Here is a 26,162-nt window from a genome sequence, read left to right as displayed (position 1 = left end):
TATTCATGTATTTACAATGTTACTGAGTTTTGAGCAAGGGTGCACACAAGGGGAGTGTGTGTGTGTGTGTGTGTGTGTGTGTGTGTGTGTGTGTGTGTGTGTGTGTGTGTGTGCGTGTGTGTGTGTGTGTGTTTGAGTGTGTGTGTTTGTGTGTGTGTGAGACAGAGAGAGCAGCAGGAGATAGAGAGAAAGAGAGCGAGAGAGAGAGAAACATTTGTGTACCCCCCTCTCTAATTTGGATTGGTGACGTAAATGAAAGAAACTATATAAACCAGCTGCGGAGCCATGCGCCTCTTATTCCTCTTCAACTGATGTTCACCAAATTACTCTCTGACTTCAGTCTTTGTACACTAGAGACATAATCTCAGAGAGAGAGAGAGTGAGAGAGGGAGAGAGAGTGAGTGAGAGAGAGGTCTGTGCGGCGTGCGCCACGCAACAGTTCTCCTGTGTGCACGTGCAGGCGAGGACAAACCGCTTCACTAATCTGTCAGTCCAGCCAGATATAGGTAAGGTTATGGATTCTTTATGTTTTGTTATTATTCAATAATGCAGGAAAGAAATGTTGATGTTGGTGATGTTGATATTGATCAACTTATTTTAAGTCATCAACAGATTATTGTCAAAAAATATCAATATAAGAAAACAAAGATTCAAAGACAACATTGAACAACCACTTACTATGCATCGTCTGCATTTGTAACCTTCCTAAATAATTTGTCGAATGTACTTGTAAATGTTTATGTCTGTGAAATGTTAGAAAATGACAAGAAACTGTTGGTGATGTCAGATCTGTTCAATTGAGCCAGCCTGTAGAGTTACATGGCAGAGATTAGGAATGTAACCACAAAATATTCATGGGGGATAAATCAGCTATTTTTGTCTGTTTCAGCCCATATATACTGACATATACATGAAAAAATACACAGTTTGATTCCTCCTTTTCTCCTTATTTTGGTAATAATTGTTAATGTCTTTCAAATGATCACAGAAAAAGTACCAATAGTAGGATTTAAACATTTAATTGCATAGTTTAATCAAATTAAATCAAATCAGCTTTGAGTGTGGGTCTTCTGAAGTACATCTTTGGTCTTTCAGATGTATGTTTATATAACTGAGTTAGTCAGCGATCTGACTGAATTGGAACGGCTATGTTTTTTTGTCGTGTATTGTGCTTTTGTTAGCCCAATGGCTGTCCCGACACACTGCAGCTGCATTTGGATGTTTCTTGCGGGAATGTGCGTGTCACTGGTGGCTGGAACAGACTGCAGGAAGGAGTGTGCACTGTGTGTGTACCATCTGCTTGGACAGCAGTCTACTATCTCTTCTCTGGTAAAAAAAAAAACTATATCCATTAATCAGTATGTTGTTTTTGTCTTTTTTTTAAGATAAATTAATTAAAGAGAACAATAATCAGTAGAAATTAGTAAGATTTTGTACATCTCAGTTGTTCCGTGTTCTGATATTTTTTTTAAAAATTATTTAAATATATATTTGTTAAAATATAATGACATATCAATTTTTAAAAATCCATATTAAATGATTTCATGTTATTTGTTCTTTTAAGAAAAACATTTAGGATTTAAATGTGTAATGTTATTTCTCATACATGCAACTGGAGGACACAGCATTCCTGCAACACCTGAACTTTAAAGAAAGAAAATTATTCAGACATATAATAAAATATATTTTTCGTGTTTGGAAAAAATATATAATTTGAAAGTAACTTCTTTCAAGGGGAAAATTCCAAATATATGCTGATTTTGTGATGGAATTAAATTCTTTAACAATTTCCTCTGTCACGTTCCGCCCTGATCACTAGGGGGCACTGCTGACATCCAGGCAGTTTTGGTGCCAATAGTCAATTTTCCTGTTCATTAATTCTATCTTCATGAGCCAGCGGCAGAAAAAGCTCAGCAAGAATCCGAACACTTTGTTATCAAACAACAATTTGTAATGACGGGGATAAGTGAAATCCAATGACACATATGGGATTTGGAGCAGGATATGTGGTCCAGTGTGCCCCAGGGCCTGCAAAAGGCCTTTAAGTCTGATTATAACTGCTCAGTAGCAGTGATAGCTATTGAGCTCAGATAGTTAAAAGATGCCTCAGATAAGTAGGTGCAGTGGGGGACAAATAGCTGTTAAAGGGGAGCCTTCCATTAGATTAATAACATACTGTTTTTACTCCTTAAGGAACATGCTGGGACAGTTCTTTAGAATGCACTATGGAATGGGATGGAATATTCTCTCAAAAGCATCTGTTGACTAATGCCATTTCCTTCCTTGCAAATTTCTGCCTGCCTTGTATGAGAAAGATGTTGATGGTAGAACCTTCCATCTAATCCCACTTTCATCACATATGCTTATATACTCTAAAATCAACCTGAAAATAAAAGAGATATAAAAAACAACAACTAATGAAGCAATAAAAATACAAATGAAATCAATGAAAACATGCTGGGTTTGAACCATCGTATAGAAAATTTTGAATATTTGAAAATCCTTGTAGAATTGATTATTTCTATTGCTTAGTACAGACATGGTACAAAGAACATAATGCACTGAACAGAAAGTAATTATCATTTTCTGCTGCAGGATCTGTCGTTTGTTAATTTTATGCACATCATTTAAAATCAATCTCTCATCAAGAGCTGCAATGAACACTTGAGAGTATATGAATAGGGGAGATGCATCAAACAACAACACCAACACCCCCACAGTGCTCAGCATATTATGGACAGAAAGTGCCACTTTTTATTCTTTTTTTAGTCAAGTGTGCTACATAAAATTGGTGGCAGTTAGGCAGCTCTGGCAGATAAAAATAATCAGATATTGCTCCAGTAAAAAGACATCAGAGGCTGGTGGCAAGTGTCAGGTCAATTTTTAGCTAAATGAATATGTGAATTTAGGACACTGAAAAACTTTTAAAATGAAGGTTTAAAGTAAAATTCCAGCAAAGACATTTTTTGGAATGTTTATTGCCGATTTAATCATATATCATATTATCATCGCATTTCTTTTCAATCTCAAAAATTTACAATTCCTAAATGTTATAGTTTGTATAGAGTGGGGTGAGGTGTGTAAAACTTTTACAGATTTTTCTCAGGTCACCCAACTGTGTGGGTAGACTATATTGTTTGCGATCTGTTCTACTTCAGTTATCATGTTACTCATACTATTTCAGTGTAGCAATGGTGATACTGAAGGGAATAGAATGGAGGCAAACTCAGCAAGCACCACATTGTGGAGGCGAACCAGTGATGGGGACAATTTTTTATGGTGGACTTGGATTTCTGAGAAGCTACACATCTACAATTGGATATCTAAATATTAATTTGAGATATTCTTTTTTTCAGACATGCTCACTTGAGTGTGAGGGAGAGTTAGACAGCCAAAAGCTTCACCTGTGTCAAGACTTCATCTTAGAGAAGGCAAAAAATGCACCTTTGAATGCCGAATCTGCCCATGAGCTGGAACAGGAAGCAGAAGGCACCATGAGAGCAGATGATATGGGTACAACATTGCCAGGACACCAGCTCGCCAAGAAGTATGGTGGCTTCATGAAGCGCTATGGCGGTTTTATGTCTCGCCGTGACATGCCAGAGGGTGCACTGGAGCATCCTTTGAACCCAGATGAAGAGGAAACTATTCGTCTGGACATTCTGAAGATTCTCAATGCAGCAGCTGGCCATGATAGTGAGGGGGCAGGCAAGGCAGGAGAGGAAGTCAAAAGATATGGGGGTTTCATGCGTCGGGCAGAAGAAGGAGTGGCTCAGGGTGACCTGTTGGAGGCAGTATTAGGTCGGGGGCTCAAGAAGCGTTATGGGGGTTTCATGAGGCGTGTAGGCAGGCCTGAGTGGCTGGTGGACAGCAACAAGAGAGGGGGGGAGTTAAAAAGAGCTTGGGAGAATGGCAATGATTTACAGAAGAGGTATGGAGGATTCATGGATTAGAGCAGTACAGTTGTCACACCTTATCCCTTCAAAACCATTTCTTCTACCACTCATGTTGTGGTGTGGACTTGAATCAACCTCCCACCAGCTCTGCCAATCATGTTGCACCGTTCAGCTTCGTATGATGGTCTGCTGCCTACTTCATCACTCCTGTCTTGTAATCATAAATAATAAACCTGCATTAATTGCATATATAAATCTGTTTAGCTGTCTTGAGTTTCATGTTAGTATTATTTATTAAAAGAATTTATTGATCAAGAAATGCCCAAGTTTATGATTTCTTGTGTGTCTTTGTGTCATGTTGTGGTCTTTTATTAAGGGGCCCACATCATTGATGTGAGCTGTTAAATGATATTCTTTTAACAGTACAATTAGTTTAGGAGAGGGTTAGGGTCCAGGCCGAGAGCAGCCGAAACGAATGATCCACCCACCACTGGCCGGATTTTGCGTGTTGAACGACTGTCACATAAATAAGCCGCACTTACTGGCTGCTAATCAAAGCTTTTTTGTCTATTTTGATGATTTTCCGTGGCAAAACACAGTATAATAATCATTATCCCCTGAAATTATGTTTGATTGTGCGTTCTTCCCGTGATATTTGGCGTCTGCTGTTATATCTTGATTACAATCCGCTGGTGTCTGAAATCTTTCACGTCATACATATTATATAATACACAAGGTCCGGTGTTTCTCATTTACTTAACACACGTACATAATTCCTATTTCGAACTACAACACATTTCAGACAACGTAATCCGAATTAATGCGGAAGTTAGAGAACATACAGGGCTGTGATTGGCTAGTCCGGGTCATGTGATTTCTCCGTCGATTTGTCCGGGTTTGAGCGGTTGCTTGTGTTTACCGGTAATTTTGATGGGAGTTTCAGCTTTGTCTGCCTTGAGCTTAAAGAAATCGTCACAACGCCGGCAGGAGAACCCCACGTCTATAGCCCAGTAAACAATTCACGTCCCTATGTTTAACAGTCAACATTGAAGTTGTTTTATCAGCTTGGGCGTGGTAACAAACAGCTAGTCAGGAGCAAGGGCACTTGTGTCGTAACTTTAGGCGATGTGGTGAGCAAAGGTCCCGGTTCCAGCTACTACAGCTAGCTACAGTGTTTGACCTCAGGGAAGCCGAGGAGCTCCACTTTCGAACCCGATACAACACCCCGTAACCTGTTGGAGTCTCGGTAAGTTTGAAGTTGTGTCACGCTGTGTCTTTTGGTTGTTTTAAATGTTGTTAAAGCGTTTTCACCGACTGCATTTCAGAGTATGATACACCATTATAGTGATGCTGAAAGAGAAGTGACAAAGTAGGAAAGCTCCCCGGTGTTCAGCTCAATTGGATCGCCATTTGTTAACACCTGGAAACCATCTAAGGTTGTTAGAAGAAACAATTTAATTTTAGTTTTTTCTCTCACGAGCCACCATGCAGAAGAGCAACCTCCATTAAGCCCTAATGGACCCTTTTCTAAACGAGTCTCAGTAGGAACACCTGTGGTTACTCAACAATTGAGCATTGTCTTATATATAAAAATCTATTTTTCGTCCTACAAGGTTTTAGTCCGGTTTCCATATTATGATTCAGTTTACTCTCAATGATTGCAATCAGACTGATCTCTTAAGTTGCAGAGCATTAAAACCAAAATCTCTTAATCATCCTAGCTGGTAGTTCACACCTCAAGGGTGGTGACAACCACATCTATAGAATTTAATAATGTTCAAATCAATTTGTTGTGTAAGTGAAAATTTCAGTTAGACTTTAAAAAGTTTCCTATTTCTTCCTAGATCGATGATGAATTTCTTCCTGGAAACAATTCAAGTCCTCCTGCTGTCCATCTGGTACAATGTAGAATCATTCATACACCTCTTTGTGCCATTTAAGAAAAAGAATATATCTGGTGAGGTGGTACTGATAACAGGTGCAGGTAGTGGGATCGGCCGCCTCATGGCTCAGGAGTTTGCAGCTCTTGACACGGTGCTGGTTCTCTGGGATATTAACCAGGATGGAATTAAAGAAACGGCTAGACTAGCTAAACAGAGTGGAGCTAAGAAGGTCTACAGCTACTTGTGTGACTGCAGTGACAGGAATGAAGTCTACAGAATGGCTGATCAAGTAAGGACTCCAAGCACTGAATGCATGTTTTCTAAAACTCAGGTTGAGCTCCTCCTCCTTCATTTATTTTAAACCATCTTTGTTTAAGAGCTATAGAATCTATAAAAGTTTCACTTTTCTTGCATTGTCACCTTAAAGAGAATCTATATTTACAGCTTTTATCAAAAATAATTATGTTCTCCCTTCACTCATGCTGTAAAATAAATTTAGCATTTGACAAGTATGTGTAAAAATTGAAACCAAACACCTTTCAGATCCTAAATATTGCCAGCATAATGTTTGCATTCTCTTGTGTGCACCATCACATCATAGTCAAAATTATTGCACAGTTTAATTTGATTGCTTCAATACAATACAGACTTGTCTTCAAGATACCACATTTATGTGTATTTATGCCATACCATACGTTAATTTTCTGACCTTTATGCTGTAATAACTTCATTTAAATATTGGTATGACTATCATGGTATATATGAACATTTTAAATTTGCTTCCTTGGGGCTTTCTGCCTCTGGATGACCTTTTTTTTCTATGCAGGTGAAGCGAGAGGCAGGAGACGTCAGCATTTTGGTGAACAACGCTGGGATTGTGACAGGAAAGAAATTTATGGATGCACCAGATTCACTGATTGAGAAGACAGTTGAGGTCAACAGTATGGCGCATTTCTGGGTCGGTAACTGCAGAACTAACAGCTTTTTTCTATATGATTTCTGACAGGTCCACTTAATGAATAAAGTTTAGAAACCACTCTTTGCTGAATTCCCCGAAGAGTTTGATGTATCGAGATAATAGGTCTTTGTTCTCTTGGCTTGTTTGATATATATGAGAGTTGTGCTTCCATGAGATCTGAACATAGAAAGATTTTAGTTTTTATATGTTAAGTAATGAAGATAATTGCTTTTATTTGGTCTTATTTGTTTGATGTGTTTCCTGTTCAGACTTACAAGGCTTTCCTTCCTGCAATGATTGCCAATAATCACGGCCATCTTGTGAGTATCGCCAGTTCTGCTGGACTCATCGGGGTCAACGGATTGGCAGGTGTGGGCTTTATAACTACAAGTAACATTATTTCATTTCCAGAAGTCAGCTTATTAGCGCATCACAAACTGCAGCATGACAGCACGGCCATTGTTCAGATTTATTAGATGTTTAGTGGTGAGTCATTTTTGTCAAAAAGGTGTTAATTAAGCACTTAGTCTGATGGTACATAAGTGATTTCATTTAATTGAAGAACATCAACTGCATAATTAGCTGTTCAGACTATATAAGATTACCAAGATTGTTTCTATTGAAGTTTTGTTCATTTGAGTGTTTGGCATCATCCTGCAGATGAATGTCATCATTCATTCTTGGGACATCTTGGTTTATGTCTATATTTTTGACAAGAAGCCTGTAGCCTTACATCTCCACAATGGCAAATCAATTTTCCATTGCTATGGTCACAAATCCTCTCTTAGATTAGGTTTCGTATTTCATAGCTGTGTCTAGATTCTTAACACAGGCTTCAAAGTCTTTCCTAGCTCGGGGAAACATTAATGGTCCAAAAGTCAGGTTTAAAGTATTCAGTGGTTCAGTATCAAATGTGGATCTTGGTAAGAAACACATCTCTAACTATAGGTGAGAATTTCTACCCATCTGACTCTTCTTATTGTTCTTTGAAAACATTATTAATTTATTCAGTTCAGGGACATTAAGGAAAGCCTGCAGAAATTGACATTTATGTAAGCATGAATCTAGGTGCATCTCTCATACTCCCTATAGTGAAGAGCAAAAAAATTGTCATGCTGTCAAGAACTTTAGTGCTTAGAAAAGAAACAGCTTGAAAATATGTTATCCATGTTACTTAAAACACTATCAAGTAAATGATTTAAAATTTTTAGCAGTAGTGTATAGTGCTCAGAAATGTATGTTACCAACCAGTGTTACACAATCATCAGTAAACATAACCCTTTGAACTTTGTTCATTTTGACTTTGTCTTAGAGATAAGTTCATTACCACAGTCAGAGTATATCGTTTTGTCGAATATGATGGCTGAGTGGAAGTCGTTATCACTATTACCTCATTATTGAATATTTTTATATTTTAATTTTCCAATAATGTCAAAAATGGTTGTCAGAAAATTGATGCATGCTGCTCCACCTGTTTTAGTTTGTGGGATACAAGAATAAAATACAGTAGAAGTAGAAGAAATATTTTTTTGTCATTGTCAATTAGCTGTCCCAAAAAAGCAAATATTTGATTTTACCTCTAAAAGTAGTTTGAAGTCAACAACAGTTTGAGGTTAATAGCTTTTTGTATTTGTAATGTCTTTTCAGACTACTGTGCCAGTAAGTTTGCTGCAGTGGGTTTTGCAGAGTCAGTTGGTCTGGAGCTACTGGCAACTGGAAAAGATGGTGTGAAGACCACTATTGTGTGCCCATACTTCATCAACACAGGCATGTTTGATGGTTGTCAGACAAAGTAAGTTCTTATTTATGCTTCATTGTGGTTGTCATAATTGTCATGTCAGGTATTAGAGGTTATGGATAGACCAGGGTCTGTATTCACAAAGATTCTCAGAGTCCTCTTTTAGCTTGAATGTGATTGAGGAAGTTTCAGAAAGCAACTTTGAAGAGAGAAAGGGACAGAAATGTTAATCTTAGTGAGGGGGTGGGATTGACCCCATTGTCTGTGTAGATTCTCAATCATCCAGGTCATAGTTATCCAAGGTAAGTTTTCTGTGTCAACTGGACTGTTTTTCTTCTCTTGAAGACATTTCGCCTTCTATCCAGACGGCTTCTTCAGTTCATTGACCCCATTGCTAGGCATGATGCAGGCTACTAAAAGCTGTGATTGTTACAAAAATGAAAACAAATACACTCCTAGTAATGATAGATCATAGAATTTGGACTTTATTAAGAAATCTGTTTTCATGAAAACAATGTAACGGAAATGGCAACGCAGACTCCACGACATGCTAGTACCGCTGGTGGAGAACAAAAAGACGGTAAATTCAGTCCCAGGATCATAACACAAGGAAAGAGGCAGAATTGGGTGTGCATTGCTTGACAAATCAATACATTGTTTCCTGTCCAGGCCATGAGTGTATAAAGCACTGGTAAGTGCTGTACTCCGAAGGCAGAGTGAGAATTGCAGCACACAAGTGAAGTTGTTCTCAGAGTTGTAGGCTACCATTTAGGGTGTGACTGCTGACATTGCTTACTTGGATATTATTTATTGTATGGATGTTATTAAGTTTTCTGTGCCTTTTTTTTTTTAACTGGACTGTTTAGGCGTGGATCAGCTGCTAAACATCCGTCCCTCTCTGACAAATCATGCATTGAGCTTGGCTATTTTGCCACAATAGCCAAAATCATAACATGCAGATATGAGTCCCATCAATAACACCAACAGCACCAGGAAACCTGCTATGCCCAAGAATGCCCATTTGTTGGCCTTCAACAAGTGAGCATCCAGTGGAAAGCGAATGACTCGTGCAACAATGCAAGGAAAGTGCCATAATGGTTACCAAGTGACTGAGAACTCAGTTGGCAGAGGGTTGTGACAGACCCAAGTCATCACTGCTACACTGTTGCATTTTTCACATAAACAATTATCGCACTGTTGTGGTGACCTTCATTTTAGCTGTTATTGCATTACTAACCTGGGTGAGAGTAAGTAAGTAGGCTCCTGATAAGGTCAACCACAAAATTATCCCTGTACAATCAAGGCGGTAGCAGCTTATTAAGTTATCGTTAAATACATGGAGAATATCTCTTTCTGCTCTGCCTTTCTGCCAGCTTCTCTGTTTAAGACATTCTTTGGCTCCTTGAAAATCCTCCTTGTTCCACTTAACAGTTTTTAACATTAGGAGCTTTCTTAAGACCAAAGATGCTTTTCTTAGAATGACATCACTAAGAGCAACTATTATTCTTGGGATTGTTTGTGAATACAGGCCCAGACCACCCCTCTTAATGTCACATTTCAAGTGGTAAAAATGCTTGTTCTGTGATCTGACAACTCCTAATCAAGCATGAGTGTGAATGCTTGTCTGCGATGTGTCTGTGGGTTCAAAATCAAGCTAAATTTGTGTAGTCTGATCTTGGTATTAGGATTCTTTGTTAATATGGGCCTAGATGTAACTAATGTGGTCTGAATCCAGTCTCATCAGAAAAGGGATATCTTAATGCCAAATGTTAATGCGGTCAATGATCATGATTGACGGTCCAGCTGGTAAATGTTGATTTTTACTGTCGCTAATAGAGAAGACCCAACATTAAGGAATATTATTAATGGATGCTTCTATGCACAGTTTTGAATGAAGCCATAATCAACAGCTCAGAAAATCATAAATCGGTCTCACAGAACACCTACACAAACATAAACAATATTGGTACTATTACGATCAGCTTTAATTAAGTTTTTTCTGCAGATGGCTTCATTGATCAGCAGTTTTTACCTCAGCTAAGCTCTCACTTCAGCTAAGCTCTCAACAGTCAAACCAAATTCACACATTTTCTACATTTCTTTTGACATTTTTAACTGATTGCCCTTTTCTGCTGCCATTCTTATTGCCAAGATGGTACTTTTAAATGTTTGCTAAAAATCCACTTTATTTCCTGTTGCACAGCCTGTAGTAATTACACTTTACATATTGATATAGATTTTCCAGTCGTAGCCTTTTATATGGTGTTTGTGTTTCTTTACATCTCTCTCATATTTCCCCCTGAAAGCATTGTGGGATTTGGTACCTGGCAGTAATGGTTATTGGTCCTGATGTGACACAGAAGTGAAAATAAGCCTCTCTATTTATTTAATCACAATAGAGCGAATTCAAGGTAATGCAATTTAGAATGTAGAAACGGTAATAAAATGAATTTTAAAAACTTTCATCTTTATAGTCATTAATAAACATAATGGAGTGCCCAGTCTGGTACATCCACATCTCATTTTGAAGCTTTTGACTATAATTATGGTTGGCAATTTCATTGCATTTTTTGATTGTCCACCACAGCCACTATCCTGTTGCATTTCTAGTGTTGAGATTACCACAAGGACTGAAATTATTTTTCCAGTAAGTGGATGTATAAAAATAGAGGCCAATTTTGTATCCTGTTATTTTAATCCATGTTTAATCCTGATTTCTACTTGTACACTTTGTGGAGGCAGCAAATGGGAACAACTGCCCAATATTTATGTTAAACCCAAAATAAAAGATGGTAGATATGGATTTGAATAATTTTAAATGGCTCACCTCTACAGCAAATGGGAGGTTTCAGTGCATTGGCAATACTGCAGTGAACAGCACGATATTGTCCTGACTGAAACCACTCAGCCTTATATTCTGTAACGGCTTTATTTCGTGCATTTTTAAAAAAAATTTTTTAACTTGTCACTGAGAACATCAATTGTCTATAGGGGTCTTTTTGGTCCACTCCTGGATGTCCTAAGATTTCAAAGGTGTTTGAACACTTGTTTCTATCTTTATTTCTGTCTTACCTTATCTATCAAGCTGTTCCTTAAAGGCATGAGGATACAAAACTTGATGCCAGCATGAACCTCCAGGCCTGTCACTTTTCTACTTCTCACATCAGTGCTAAAATGTCTTTAAATAGCCACTTCTTCCTGCCTCAACCTTCAGCTCTTTCAAGGCCAACTAGGCAGATATGCTACCTTTCTGGTCCAATCAACCACTCACCCCAACATCATCTCACCATTCAGTTGAGTTTGTTTGTGGCTGTGGATTCTTATTGTTTTCCAGAAGCATTTAGTGCTGATTTTCTAGCATTTCAGCTAGTCCTTTGTCATTTTCCTCATCACAGTAGAGGCATGCCTTTTTTTTTTTTCTTTTTTTTTTTTTTAAATCTGTGACACCTGGTGGTCTGGATGCATCCATGTGTATGATGTGTCAAATGCATACATGCATGTATTGACTGTGTGCAGTAGGTGGGATTTACTGGCCTTTGGAGATCGGATGTCTATCTGCCTGAGACCTCAATGTAGTGGCCAGTAGATGAGTTATAGCTCAGGGGAAAAATCTTTGTCTACGTCACAATATTGTATGATTCAGACCTCGGCCAAAACAGCAAAAAACCTGCGCACCAATACGTGCCTGAGTTACTCTGAAACAGTTTTACTTTATTCAATGGCCATTGAGTTGGTTCTATATTGTTTCTCATTTTTTCTTTTAAGCACTGCAGAAACAAAGAACCATCCTCTTATATATACTCTTTTAATGCTCTACTGCTGTATTGCTACCCTGATGCATAGCACAGTATAGCTGGTTTGTAGTCATGTGATTGAATTAAAGCAAAAAATTCAGATAGTGCCGGGGTGGCCAACCAGTCAGAGCCTAAGAGCCACATTTTTTACTGTGATGAGCCACATCATACACATGCGCACACATGAACATCACCTCATCCCTTCCTCACACACACAGACCTCTGCTTAGCCAGATTTATTGTAAATGTCACACACCAACATATTAATGACAGAATTTGACTTCTACAGACCACGGGCCAGTCATTTTCAACAATGAACATTGTGTGCACTGTCTCACACACACAAACTCTCAGTTCAACTAAGTCCACAAACAAAAATATAATGATTAAAATATCTTTTTTTCCTCTTACTATGCATGTTGCTTAGTGGGACTTCTGGCATTCCTTGCTTTGAACAATCCTCTTCAAATCTGGCTTGTATTCAGTTGTTGCCACGCGAAGCAATTCTTTCACATGGGTGTCAGTCAGAACAGATCGATGCTTTGATTTCACGTGTTTTAGGGTAGAAAACACAGACTTGCAGACGTATGTTGACCCAAATATTGAAAGTATCTTAAGCGCAGCCCGTTTGACATTGGGGTATTTTTCCATTGGCACACTTTTCCAGAACTCAATGGCCCCTTCCCTTAAAGCAGGTTTCAGTTGGTCCTCCTCACAAAGATCAATAATCTCCAACTCAGCTGCAGCCTCATCTATGACTAGCGGGGCTTTCAAACAGTGCAGCTCCACATTAAATGGGTCAGCGAGGAATGCAATTTGGGGCCTTTTCAGTTGTAGATCACGGAACCTGGTCACGAAGCTTTCGTGCAGGTTTTCTCGTTTGGCTGTGCATTTTTTCCCTGCCATTTTGAAGTCGAACTTGACACTAATTGCTTACTCAAAAGATCTTGTCCCTACTGAGAAACTTTGCGGTATTTTCATCTAACGCGCATGCGCGTTTGGCGAAGGTACCGTATTGAACTCAAGTGAAGCGAACACGCACATTAAAAAAAAACACAAACCCAAACTTCGATATGAACGTTAGAGCCGAGCCACGGGCTGGCCAGGCCTGAGATAGTGTGAAGGAAGTGGTGAACAGTAATGGCAAATGACAGAAATGGAGTATTCAAACGTGTTGGATGAGCCTGCATGTAATAGATATCATCTAAAAATAGACATATCAGATATGATCTGTACACAGAGAAGTGTTTTTTCCCCTACCTTGGGTCAGAACAAGTACCTACATTTGAGAATCGCTGGCCATGACTAACGACATCATTAGCATTGCTAAAAACAAAGACACAGATAGCCACTTAGCTTCAAAATCCAAGTTGTTGAACAAACTCTAGAGGGTGATATCAAAGTTAGCTATGTTTTCAGTAATATATTAGAGTCTGGAATTGTTTGGACAGTAGTCTTGCAAAAAGCTTTGCATATTAATGCCAAACACAAAATAAAACCAGAAATGCAACTTGTTTCGGTTGATGCAAACCCTTCAAAGCAGGTTGGGAAGAATTGGAGGTAGAAGTTTGATAATTAAAGACCGCAACCTGAAGTGAATTTAACTTTATTTAAATTTATAGAAGAATGATGAATGTATGCAGAACAGTGTTTAAGCATCCAACTTTATTTTTGTGATTTATAGTTTATAGTTGCTCAGTGTGGTTTATGGATATGACTGCGGAAGGAAGTGATGATCATTTTTATTATGTCCTTTTAGGTGGCCAACATTGCTCCCAATTTTGGACCCGCAGTATGTGGCCAAGAAAATCATCAACGCTGTGCTGACGGACCAGGTGTACCTGTTGCTTCCCAGGAGCATGTATTTCATCGCTGCTCTCAAAAAGTTAGTTCACCATTTCTTTTACTTTGTTACATTAATTTGTACCAAAGCAGGAAAGATGGATTGACCTCTGTCTCCTAAATGGGCAGAAATATTTAATGTCACCATCTTTGGTTTTATACTGTGCATTATTCACTTGGGATCACTTGGGTTTGAATGCGATCCATCAATGCAATTTTTTGCTGGAATCTAACTTTTTATGATGGGTCATTTGAAAAATGTGAATTTTCAATTTAATTGTTCTTAACAATATCAATCAATCTTTATATAGCGTCTTTTACAATCAAAATTGTTTCTAAGCGCTTTACAGAATCCCAGGGCCTGACCCCAAACAAGCAACAGTGGCAAGGAAAAACTCCCCTTTAACAGGAAGAAACCTTGAGCAGAACCAGGCTCATTTAGGGGGACCCTCCTGCTAATGGCCGGCTGGGAAGAGAGAGAGGAGAAGGGGGGAGGACAGGTAGAGGAGAGAATAGAGAGGAGAGGTAGAGGAGAGAATAGGCATAGGATATTATTTTTTATTTTGGTATAAATGAAAATAAACGCATTCAATTATACTGCCAGCAGGAAAATTCACACTCTACTATACAATAATGTATGTTCCATTAATTACATAATATTGCCAGGGTTTGGAACAAAGGTATTGTCAGGGTCTGTTGGGAACGTCTGGCTGAGCTGTCTGTCAGGGAGGTCTTGAACTCCCACCTCCGGATGAGCTTCTCCCAGATCCCGAGGGAGGTTGGGGGCATTGAGTTGGAGTGGACCATGTTCTCTGCCTCCATTGTTGACACGGCAGCTTGGAGCTGTGGACGCAAGGTCTCTGGTGCCAGTCGCGGTGGCAAACCCCAAATGTGGCAGGCCAAGCAAGCTGCAGTGCAGGCTGTCCTGGAGGCAACAACATGAGTCTGAGAGGAGTTTAGTGAGTCCATGAAGAATGACTATTGGTCGGCCTCGAAAAAGATTCTGGCAGTGCTATGCCAACACTGTTTGCAATGTGGGTGCGGAACTTTTGACCTCAACTGTGAATATTGTCAGATGATAGAAGAAATACTTTGAAGAGCTCCTCAATCACATCAACACACCTTCCACTGAGGAAGGTGTGTTGTCTCTGAGGTGGACTCATCATCATCCAATCCAAGGTCGGTAGTTGGTAAGCTTCTAGTTGGCAAGGAGTTTGTGGTCCTGAGTACCTCAAGCCTCTGGACCTTTTGGATTTGTTTTGGTTGACACGCCTCTGTAGCATCGCGCGGCGGTCAAAGACATTGCCTCTGGAACGGGGTGGATCTTTTTGTAAAAGGGGGCCCGAGGGTCTGTTCCAACTACAGGGGCATCACACTTCTCAGCCTCCCTGGGTAGGTCTACTCCAGGGTACTAGAGAGGAGAATTCAGCTGAAAGTCGAACCATGGATTCAGGAGGAACATGGTTTTTGTCCCGGTCGTGGACCACTTGACCAGTTCTATACCCTCCACAGGGTGCTTGAGGGTACATGATAGCTTGCACAACCAATCAATGTGTAATTTGTTGATCTGGAAAAGGCTTTCAACCGTGTCCCTTAAGGTATCCTGTGTGGGGGGTGCTCCACAAGTAAGGAGTCTGTGGCCCTCTGCGAAGGGCCGTTCAGTCTCTGTATGAACGGAGCTTGGATCACATTTGCCGTAAGTCAGACCTGTTTCCGATGCATGATGGAGTTGGGCAGGGCTGCCCTTTGTCACTGGTTCTGTTCAGAATTTTTTTGGACAGAATTTCTAGGCATGGCTCATGTTATCCTGTTGACTTCATCAACGCAGGACCTACAACATGTAATGGCCTGCTTTGCAGCTGAGAGTGAAGCAGCTTGGATGAGAATAAGCACTTCCAAACCTGATCCATACCTTGCTCTTCTTGTAAATTCCTTTAATACAATTTCTCATCTGGGACAGTGATCCAATAATTCCTTTTGATGCCTATGCACTCTAACAGTAATTCTAACAGCTCAAATCGCATTTTATCCATAATGTAATGCTTAGATACAGTCAACAACTACACTTTGCTAGTAAAAACTTGGGTGCATTTTTGCCTTAGCATCTGCCACAATTCTTTGATATGAGCTATGTAACATGGTACATTATCCTGCTGGAAGTAGGCATCAGTAGATGAGTCAACTGTGGTCATAAAGGGATGGACATGGTGAGCAACAATACTAAGGTAGCCTGGGGCGTTTAAATGATGCTCAGTTTTTTCTGAGGGGTGCAAAGCAGGACAAGCATATATCCCCCTACAATATTACACCACCAGCATCCTGAACTGTTGATTCAAGGCAGAATAGATCCATGCTTTCATATTGTTTATACCAAATTCTGACTTTAGACCAGGCAACATTTTTCTATTGTCCAATTTTGTTATCCTGCATGAGTTGTAGCCTTACTTTGGTTCTTTGATTCGTAGATAGCATTTGTTAGGTTGTGTTATGCGCTCAGAGATGGTATTCTGCATTCAATGGCATAATGAGTGGTTATTTGAGTTATTTCGCCTTTCTATAATTTCTAAACAATCTGCCCATTTTCCTCTGACCTCACATTAACAAGGTATTTTTGTCCAAACAAATTCTGCTCACTCGTTTCCTCTTTTTCCTCTTTCAACCCTAGAGATGCTTGTGCATAGAAATCCCAGTTGATCAGCAGTTTCTGAAATACTCAGACCAGCCCCTCTGGCACCAAGAACGCCACAGTCAGTCACTAAAATCCCCTTTCATTCCCATTCTGATGCTGGATTTGAACTTCAGCAAGTTGTCTTGACCAAATCTACATGCCTGAATGCATTGAGTTGCGGCCATGTTATTGGTTAATTAGTTATTTGTGAAAACAAGCAATTGAACAGATGTACCTAATAAAGTAGCCAGTGAGTGTACATCTAATTTCTTCAGTATAATTGAGTGTCCTAAAGCAAAACATTTCAGCCTTAATTTATAACGGGTAAGAAATTTACCTAAATGTCTAAAAAATACAGAGGATACAAGAAACATACAATCAGCCCCATAATTTCCAGTGACTTGGTGCAAATGTTAGGCTATAACATGAAACATGTATGTTTTCAACCCCCAAAGAGATGGTTAATGATGTCAAAATTTTGGCTTTATTTCACAAAGCTTGGTGCCAACAACACATTTTTTAGCCAAGGAGATGCCTGAATCTCCAGTCATCTGACACGTATGTTGGCCTGATGCCCAGTGAGGCTGTAATCTTTAGATCTCACATGACTGCTGTCTTCTGCTGAACTGTAAGAGGATTCTTCTTCACTTGGCAGTTTGATATTGCCATTCAAAAGGGTATTAATGAGTACCGTTTTATTCTCAACCAAGGAAACAAGCCTCGACAAAGTCATCAAACATCCTTTTACCTCTAACATGTTCAGCAAGTTTGTTCATACAATAATGATGTCACATGTGTTTTAAATGTGGCTCCTGAGGTTAGACAGATTCAAATCCTAAATGATCAATAACTGATAGCTCTCACTGATGGCAGTGACGTTTTGTGTATATCTTCCTCAACCTTTCCCTTCGTCCTCTTCAGCATTCTCCATTGGAAGCTGAGTACCCTTCTTGACTCTTACCTGGGATTGTCAATTGAAGCAGACTACCGTGTCAAGCTCAGTCTGCACTCCAAATTGCATTAGCATGTAATCAACATGTTTGGCTGCTAACACATTTTGCTCCTACTCACAGCAAATGTTACTGTTACCACTCAACTCCACAAGTCTTTGTTTTGTTTATATTTGTGACTAATAAGGAGACGCCACCGTATTGTATGTAACACATCTGATTTGCCCACTCCAGCTGGCTGTTCATTAGGAAGAAACCTACTTTACCAAACATGAAGATTGGCCTTTGACTATGTTTTTTAAAAACACATTTTCAGTGGAATGACAGGGCTAAGTATAGTTTCAGCTTTTGTGGTATCTGTTTTTTTTTGGTGTTTGTGGCTTGAGGGCTATGAGGGATCACCTGGGTAGAGGTCTGTTGACTACAGTGCACCATGAAGAGGTGGTATTGTTTTATACCTGATAGGTTCTCCTGACTGGTAAAGCTCTTTTTCTATATGATGATTATGTCAGTGTCTGTAGCTTTAGGTCTTCTGCCACAGTGACTGTACAGTCTGTAGATTTTCTGATTATTGCTGTGAAATGAATAAAGGTCTGTTATTTTCATGGTGTTGACCAGAGCCATGCTTCTTTTTCATCTTTAAATAAATTAACATTTAGACAATTTGCACTAATGTGCAATTGGTAGTTGTCATAAATATAACCATAAATTTAGTTGAATACCCCATGAGTCCATGTATTTTTCATGGTATTCCTTAGTGATGTAACACAGATTTTGCATCTGTTTGAAACTATGAAACAGACATATGGAGAAGTGTAGGGGGAAATTAGGTTGTCCTTTGCCTTGTTTTTACAAATACATCAAGTAAATCTCCTCTAGACTTCACCCAAAAGGCTTCTGTAAGACTGAGATCAATTGGAATAAGGTTTGCTGCTCTTATAAGATCAGAATGGAAGCTTTTTGTTAAAAGTGCCATCACCACCGCATGTGGTGGGTGACATCACACCGATTGCTTGCAACAGAAAGAAGTTGGATGGAGGTTTAAAGACAACAAGAGGAGTTTCATCACGTTTACAGCTAATAAATACTGAACAGAGGGTAAATGGTTGCGCAATTGCTTGTTTTACATGATAAAAGAAATGGCATCAATCCATAAAAGCCCTGCAAAAGATCCAACGTCCAGAGTCGCCAGAGATGTGACTAAAAATGTTTGTTGTCCATTAAATCATTTTAAACTTCATCTTATTCTCCTGAAGATGAGTCATGAAAAATAGGAATTTTTTCAGCACTTTCAAACTGAAAACTGTATGCATCTGCCACACATTCAACCTGTCGAGTCTGGTCCAGCACCTCCTGGATGAATGTTCTCTGTTTAAAGCAATATATGAAAAGGAGCTGTGCAGACATGTCCTCTGAGAGCAGATAAAGTCTGAAGACCTCAGTGAGGTCAGCATCTTTGGTGTTTTGGTGTAAAATGATGTGAATCCTAGCACAAATATGGTACTCCATATGTATACTTATTTATGAGGAAACTATGAACAGATAAATATTCGCTTAGAACAGGAAGAACTCTTCCTGTTCATAGATCCCATGTGCAAGGAAAGGTATGTGTTTATGAAACTCACATTTTACAGTGCATGATACCCCAGAATGGTGCACACAGAGTAGATTGAGCGGAAGCAGAGGAGCTTTCAAATTCGTGCAGCTGCAGAGGAGATGCCTGTAAGAGCCAAAGTCATCAGGATACTCTGAAACACAACAATGTGAACAAAAGGTGGGATTATGTGTGTGTCTAGATAGTGTTTCAGGTACATATTCTCTTTATATGACAGATATATGATAACCACAACAAAACCTATGTAACCACAACTATCCAGTCCTTTCCTCTTTTCTTCTACTGGTGACTTATGGTGTTGAGGTAGAACATGTGTCAGTGTTCCTTCAGAACCCACTCCTGTCAGATCATTCTTTGATCACTTTTACATTTATGATTAAGGATTCTTCTATCCTCAGAGCACAGTCTTACTATAGCAGATGTCTTTCAGATAATGCTGTAACTAAGTTTAAGGAAGCGATCCCTGTGCTAATCCCAGGACCACTGTGTGTTTCCCCAGGGATCAATCATTATAATCTTAGCCCTGCTGAGTTTGACTCTATTCCTGAAGGTGCAGCAACCTCACTGAGAATCACGCTTGATTCTGTTGCCCCCCTGAAAAAGAAAATAGTAAATCAGAGGAGGTGTGCCCCCTGGTATAATTCACATATCAGGACCCTCAAGCAGAAAGCGCGCAAACTAGAAAGGAAGTGGCATTCTTGTAAAATTGACAGCTATCATGTAGCCTGGAAAGACTGTCTATTAGTTTACAAAAAGGCCCTCCGTAAGGCTAGAACAGCTTATTTCTCTTCTTTAATTGAGGAAAATAAGAACAACCCTAGGTTTCTTTTCAGCACTGTGGCCAAATTAACCAAGAGTCACAGTGTTTTAGATCCACGTATCCCTTCTTCCCTTAGTGGTGAAGACTTCATGAGCTTCTTCACTGATAAAGTTCTAGCTATCAGAGAAAAAGCTAACCAGGCCATCCCAACAACTGGACCATCACCAGATGTGCTGACTGTGGGAACATACAGGTTCTCCAACGAGCCCTTAAACTCCTTCACTCCTATATATTTTTCTGAGGCGTCATCGCTATTTCAGAAATCCAAGTCCACCACTTGTCTCTTAGATCCCATCCCAACACACCTGTTGAAGGATGTTTTACCATTGATAGGCAGCTCTATCCTGGACCAGATCAATGGTTCTTTAGTGACAGGTTATGTACCCCGGTCCTACAAGGTGGCAGTGATTAAGCCGTTGGTTAAAAAACCATCACTGGATCCCGATGTGTTAGCAAATTACAGGCCGATATCCAACCTTCCTTTTATCTCTAAAATTCTTGAGAAGGTGGTGGAGACTCAGTTACTGGAGCACCTGCAGAGAAACAGCCTGTTTGAAGGCTTTAGAGCTCATCATAGTACAGAAACAGCACTTCTTAAAGTTACTAATGATCTTCTTATAGCTTCAGATCATGGACTGGTCTCTATGCTGGTTCTGCTGGACCTCAGTGCTGCTTTTGATACAGTTGATCACAGCATCCTGTTACATAGACTGGAACATGTGATTGGGATTAAAGGGACAGCACTAGACTGGTTTAGATCATATTCATCTGATAGATACCAGTTTCCTCATGTCCATGGTGTTCCCTCTTCATACAGTAGGGTTAGCCACGGAGTTCCAGAAGGTTCTGTACTTGGACTAATCCTTTTCACCTTGTACATGCTTCCCTTAGGGAACTTTATTCGGCAGCATGGGATAAATTTTCATTGTTATGCTGATGACACTCAGCTTTATTTATCCATGAAACCAGAGGAGACAGAGAAGTTAGTGAAGCTTCAGACCTGTCTTAAAGACATAAAGTCCTGGATGTCTTCAAATTTGGCTGCAGCCAGAGTTCTGACAGGTATTGATAAAAGAGATCACATAACTCCTGTAATGGCGTCTCTTCATTGGCTGCCCGTTAAATATAGAATAATTTTTAAAACCCTTCTTTTGACCTACAAGGTCCTCAGAGGCCTAGCTCCATCCTACCTGGAGGAGCTAGTGACACCTTACCAGCCCAATAGACCACTCCGCTCTCAGAATGCTGGTCTACTTGTGGTTCCCAGAGTGTCTAGGAGTAGAATGGGGGGGCGAGCATTTAGCTACCAGGCCCCCCTGCTATAGAACCAGCTTCCTGTCCAGGTACGGGAGGCTGACTCCATCGCTACTTTTAAGATCAGACTTAAAACCTACCTCTTTGAAAAAACCTATTGTTACTAATTCTATCATCAAATCATCATGTTACTATCATAGACAGACAAACTATCATACTTAGGGGGTCGTCTAATCATTAGGTTAACATCTTAGCTATGCTGTTATAGGCCAAGGCTGCCAGGGTCCGGAAACATGATCACCTGACAGGCCTCTGTCACCCCACTGGGTCATCCTCTCCTCTCCTCTCCTCTCCTCTCCTCTCCTCTCCATTCTATCATCTACCTGTCCTCCCCCCTCTCCTCTCTCTCTACCCAGCCGGCCATCAGCAGGAGGGTCCCCCTACAGGAGCCTGGTCCTGCTCAAGGTTTCTTCCTGTTAAAGGGGCGTTTTTCCTTGCCACTGTTGCTTGTTGGGGGTTAGGCCCTGGGATTATGGAAAGCGCCTTGAAACAATTTTGATTGTATAAGACGCTATATAAATAAAGATGAAATAAAGATGATTGCTGGACAAGTGCGGGCCATCATTGCCACACTTCTGCTGCAGCTCAATAACTGTGAATGATCAATGATTGTATTCTCTTCTCTCCAACTGTTCGCCATCACCTTTTCCCTGTCTGGTGCCTTTGTGTCATTCTCTTTCTCCTTTGTTTTTCTTTCCACTTGGATCTGTCTGTGTCAGATATTTCGATCCATTTGTTATAGTTTGTAATATTGAGACTAGCAAAAAGTTAATTATCCTAAGTTCAAATGTTAAACATTGGTTTTTAACCGTATTTGGATTTGATACTGTTTAGTTAAGAGGTTACATACAAAGTGAGACCCTGAAGCATTATCTGCTGGGGTGGGGGGTTCATTACCCTTAGTTACATTGTGTGTGCGCACTGTCAGCTACACACCATAAACATTCTGTCTTGTGTAAAGTGGTTGTTGAGGTTCAATAAGAGTAACCATTTTAATTGACGATGTATTTGAAGTCCTGAAACTTCTCCCCGTGTCCATAATTGGGTGATGAAGAGCGTGAACAAAATGAAGCATCATTTTGTTCATGTGCATTGTAGAATGTTCAGCAGTCCAAACCTCTGCTGTGGCTGTTGGAGAGGAAGGCTAGAGTAAGTCTGCCATTACTTGACCTAAAGGATTACAACATATAAGATACGTGCTGTTAGATTTCTGATCTTCATGCCTACAGTTGTAAAACTTCCAACACTTGATTTGTCCTTTGATAAAAACACGTTCCCTCATTCTTCTTCTTTTTCGTTGGGCTATTTGTCTGAGCACAGAGCCATTATTCTCTATTAGGCTTTTCATCTTTGGAACGCAGCTCACACCAGTTGAGTGACTGTTTTCCTCTCTGTTTATTTTACATAAAGGCCATTGTATTCCATATTTAAAAATGTGTTGTTACCCACTTTTGTCTCTTCTTCCTCTTTGAAGACAGGCATTGTTGGAGGACTGTTAGTCATTCTGCAGCTGTTAATAGGCTGATTTAGGAAGGGATGCAGAAAGGCTTCAATCTTTCTAGTTATTTAACATGGAACATTAGCACTAATGTACTGTTTCATTAGCAGTTACTCGTGATATGAATTTATAATGATGTCAGATTAAAACAAAGGTTCCATATTCCACAAGCTAATGCCGCATTGAGTGAAACTGGGCTTGAGCAATTTAGATTTTATATAAACTTAGAAATCTGTCTATGGTTTATTTACAGAAACTACAAACTATTTTGAATGTACTATATAAAAATGCAAATACACATATGTGTACATGTTTATAAAAGAAAATAAAGAGATAAATACCTAATGGTGTGTTTTATCCTCTACAGCATCCTTCCAATGAAGCAAGGAATTGTTCTTGGTCAGTATCTGGGAGCTTTCAACCTTATGGACACATTCAGAGGGCACTCCAAAAAACAAGAGTGACTGAAGACTGAAATCAAATGAATGAGGCATATATTTAAACCTCTATGAGATTATCATCCTATGTACCGGTAATTAAGGAATAGCTATCTAGGGCCACCGAGCTTGTATTTTAATTGTTAAAGTTAATGTGTCCTTTATTTCACTTTTAAAACCAATATACACATTGTTTTATTATGTAGGGTTAATGAAAATTATTAAACAGTAATTATTTTAGCCAAAAGATATGCTTTAATATTACCACTTTAACTAAGCACATTTAGACCTGTTCAGAGGGAGTTTAACTAGTTTGTAGTGTATGACATCCCATCTGTTCTCAAAATCTTCAAAATATTAGATTTTTAAACAAAAGTTTGATATAAGTAATGTTCTCCAATAATTACCTTGATATTAATACAAAAGAATTGTAGGGATAGAGACAGATACTACCGGTAATCCCATCTCCCAAGACAGCTGTAAACTTAAAGGAAAGGTAACTTGGCTTTTACAGATTTATCACAAAATGTATATTTTCTATGACTTTCTTGTCTGGCAATAATGGTCAGTCCAAACCATTCAGATGTCTTGTATTTTCACTGGAATATGAAGGGAAATTTGAAGTAGTGGTAAATATTTGGTTGTATTGATGTTAGTCAGGATAATCCTGGTAGATGTGTATCTTTACTGAAGTACTTAATGAGGTAAACACTGTCAAATGTGTTTTTAAAATTCTTTAAGTGTGGACCGAAGACTGAAGCGTTCCTCTTATACACATACAGTATACAGATTGTTGTATAAATGTGTTCATGATTTCCACAAGGAAACCTGTTCTCTCTAAATTTCACTTTGCCTTCTGAAGGAGCACACCTTTAAGATGAAACAAAATGTTTCTATTGTAGAATATAAATGTACTTTTCTTTGACCTATTTGTGTGTCCTTTGTCATTTCAAATGTAAGTCTGTCAGTAATATTTTCATGATGAACATTGTGAAGAAATGCAAAGACAGGGTTACCTAATGTGAATTTCAGACCTTTTTCAGATCCACAGTATTTGGCTGAAATTTGTACTTTAACTGAGTATGTTTTAATCCAGGTTCTGATTATAAATGTTTCAGTTGTGTCATTTAATTTCTCATCCCTGTTTGACTGTTAATGCATTTTACTGTGATTCTGTGTGGCCGCATTTATTATTGGTAACATTTAAATCTGCCTTAACTCATTGTGAACCTGTTTTTGTTAAATTTCAAAAATATGCTGTTGTGATTTACACATCCGCTAAACCTGATATAAGGCTTGTTGAAGGCTTTTAAAGACACATGTAGCTATCTTGAAGGCAAAAAAAACAGTTTGCACAAGTCAGTATACTGTATATCCTGATAATGTTCTATAATCTTCTGATATCTGTCAATAATAAAGCAATCTCAACACAATACAGAGCATTATTGATTATTTTTGGTACATGCATCTGGAAGGCATTCATAGCGCTTCATTCTTTCCTCCTTTTATTTTACAGCCTTTTTCCAATAGATTCAATTTTTTCTCAACACCCCCTCAAAGTGTCCCATCTCTTTTCTCTCAACCTATTCAAGGGCCCAGGTGAGGGCTTCTCTTGACAGCAAAAGACTGGCGGTTCCTAATCAATGAGGGGACAGATGAAGTTCCAGGACAGCAGCCATACTGACAGCTTGATATCTGAGACAATCAAGCAGATGGTGTTGCTGGTCTTAAGAGTCTCCCGAAAAGACAGAATGGAAGAAGCACAAGAGAGGAAAAGTCTAATATGCATCTCTGTTGGAAGAGTGTCAAGGCAGGAGTGGAAAGCCCAAGGTGGGCTTGTTGAAGTAGGCTGCAGTGGCTTGACGGGGCAATCTCTACTCCAGGTCTTGGTGTTGTGGAAATCCATGGGCAGCAGGGATGATGAGCTGCAAAGAGCGTTTTGGAAGCCACTAAAAAGGCTTCCTGGTGGCTCTGGATTAAGAGGGGTGACCTGTGGCAAATTTAGCTGCCTGCACACATGCTGGGAACCGATCACCCTGGCTGGGTGGCCTGGAAGAGGTACATGCAACACCCCATAATGATGTGGAAATGGTTTTTACAAATTTAGAAAAAACTAAAAAAATCTAATGTACATAAGGATTCAAGCCTTTGCTATTAAAATCAATATTGAGTTCAGATGTATCCTCTATCTGCCGACCATCCCTGAGATGATTCCACAGCTTAATTGGAGTGAATTCAGTTGATTGGACATGTTTTGGAAAGACATACACCCCTGTCTATTTAAGGTTCCACAGGTGAATGTCAGTGAATGTGAGAGCACAAATGCACCATGAAGGCAAAGAACCATGAGATGTGATTGTCTCAAGTTGGCACAAATCTAGGGAAGGGTACGGAACAATTTCTGCTGCTTTGAAGGTACAATTGAGCACGGTGGCCTCACATTATCTGTAAAAGGAATAAGTTTGGAACCACCAGGACAATTCCTAGACCTGGCCGACCATCTAAACTGGACTATTGGGTAGAAGGGCTTTACTCAGGGGAGTGACCAAGAACCCAATGTGTGCTCTTTCAGAACCTTGCAGAAGGATGACCACCTCTGCAGGCCTGTATGGTAGAGTTGCCAAATGGAGGCTTCTCACATGGCAGCCTGCCTGGATTTTTCCAAAAGGCACCTGAAGGACTCTGACTATGAGGAACGAAATTCTCTGGTATAATACTACAAAAATTGAATGATTTGGTGTGAATGCCA

General features: G+C 39.5%; 2 protein-coding genes across 3 annotated transcripts; both read left to right on the top strand.

The window, feature by feature from the left end:
* The first annotated feature begins 289 nt into the window (after positions 1–289).
* LOC130539309 (proenkephalin-A-like) lies at positions 290–4,215 on the top strand. The gene is made up of 3 exons (XM_057057568.1): positions 290–506; positions 1,182–1,329; positions 3,357–4,215. Exons 2-3 carry the CDS (start codon positions 1,186–1,188, stop codon positions 3,951–3,953), a joined length of 741 nt encoding a protein of 246 aa, XP_056913548.1. The 5' UTR covers positions 290–506; positions 1,182–1,185; the 3' UTR covers positions 3,954–4,215.
* Positions 4,216–4,765: 550 nt separating this feature from the next.
* On the top strand, positions 4,766–24,846 carry LOC130539306 (epidermal retinol dehydrogenase 2-like). 2 transcript variants are annotated; one of them, XM_057057564.1, is made up of 7 exons: positions 4,766–5,142; positions 5,741–6,068; positions 6,606–6,737; positions 7,007–7,106; positions 8,385–8,529; positions 14,029–14,154; positions 17,701–18,334. In XM_057057564.1, exons 2-7 carry the CDS (start codon positions 5,745–5,747, stop codon positions 17,801–17,803), a joined length of 930 nt encoding a protein of 309 aa, XP_056913544.1. In that variant the 5' UTR covers positions 4,766–5,142; positions 5,741–5,744; the 3' UTR covers positions 17,804–18,334. The 2 variants fall into 2 exon arrangements, with proteins under 2 accessions (XP_056913544.1, XP_056913545.1); XM_057057565.1 differs by lacking the exon at positions 17,701–18,334 and adding an exon at positions 23,344–24,846 and having other exon boundaries at positions 4,769–5,142.
* Positions 24,847–26,162: the final 1,316 nt, after the last annotated feature.

The sequence above is a fragment of the Takifugu flavidus genome, chromosome 15 (assembly GCF_003711565.1).
Source record: "Takifugu flavidus isolate HTHZ2018 chromosome 15, ASM371156v2, whole genome shotgun sequence".
In the NCBI taxonomy this organism is placed as follows: Eukaryota; Metazoa; Chordata; class Actinopteri; order Tetraodontiformes; family Tetraodontidae; genus Takifugu; species Takifugu flavidus.
Note: the sequence above shows the minus strand (reverse complement) of the source record. Positions and strands in the feature narration are given on the sequence as shown.

Coding starts and splice junctions, on each gene's coding strand:
- LOC130539306 (XM_057057564.1), top strand. CDS start 5,745: ATGATGAATTTCTTCCTGGAAACAATTCAAGTCCTCCTGCTGTCCATC. Junction 6,069..6,605: donor TCTACAGAATGGCTGATCAA/GTAAGGACTCCA, acceptor TTTTCTATGCAG/GTGAAGCGAGAGGCAGGAGA. Junction 8,530..14,028: donor TTTGATGGTTGTCAGACAAA/GTAAGTTCTTAT, acceptor ATGTCCTTTTAG/GTGGCCAACATTGCTCCCAA.
- LOC130539309 (XM_057057568.1), top strand. CDS start 1,186: ATGGCTGTCCCGACACACTGCAGCTGCATTTGGATGTTTCTTGCGGGA. Junction 1,330..3,356: donor AGTCTACTATCTCTTCTCTG/GTAAAAAAAAAA, acceptor TCTTTTTTTCAG/ACATGCTCACTTGAGTGTGA.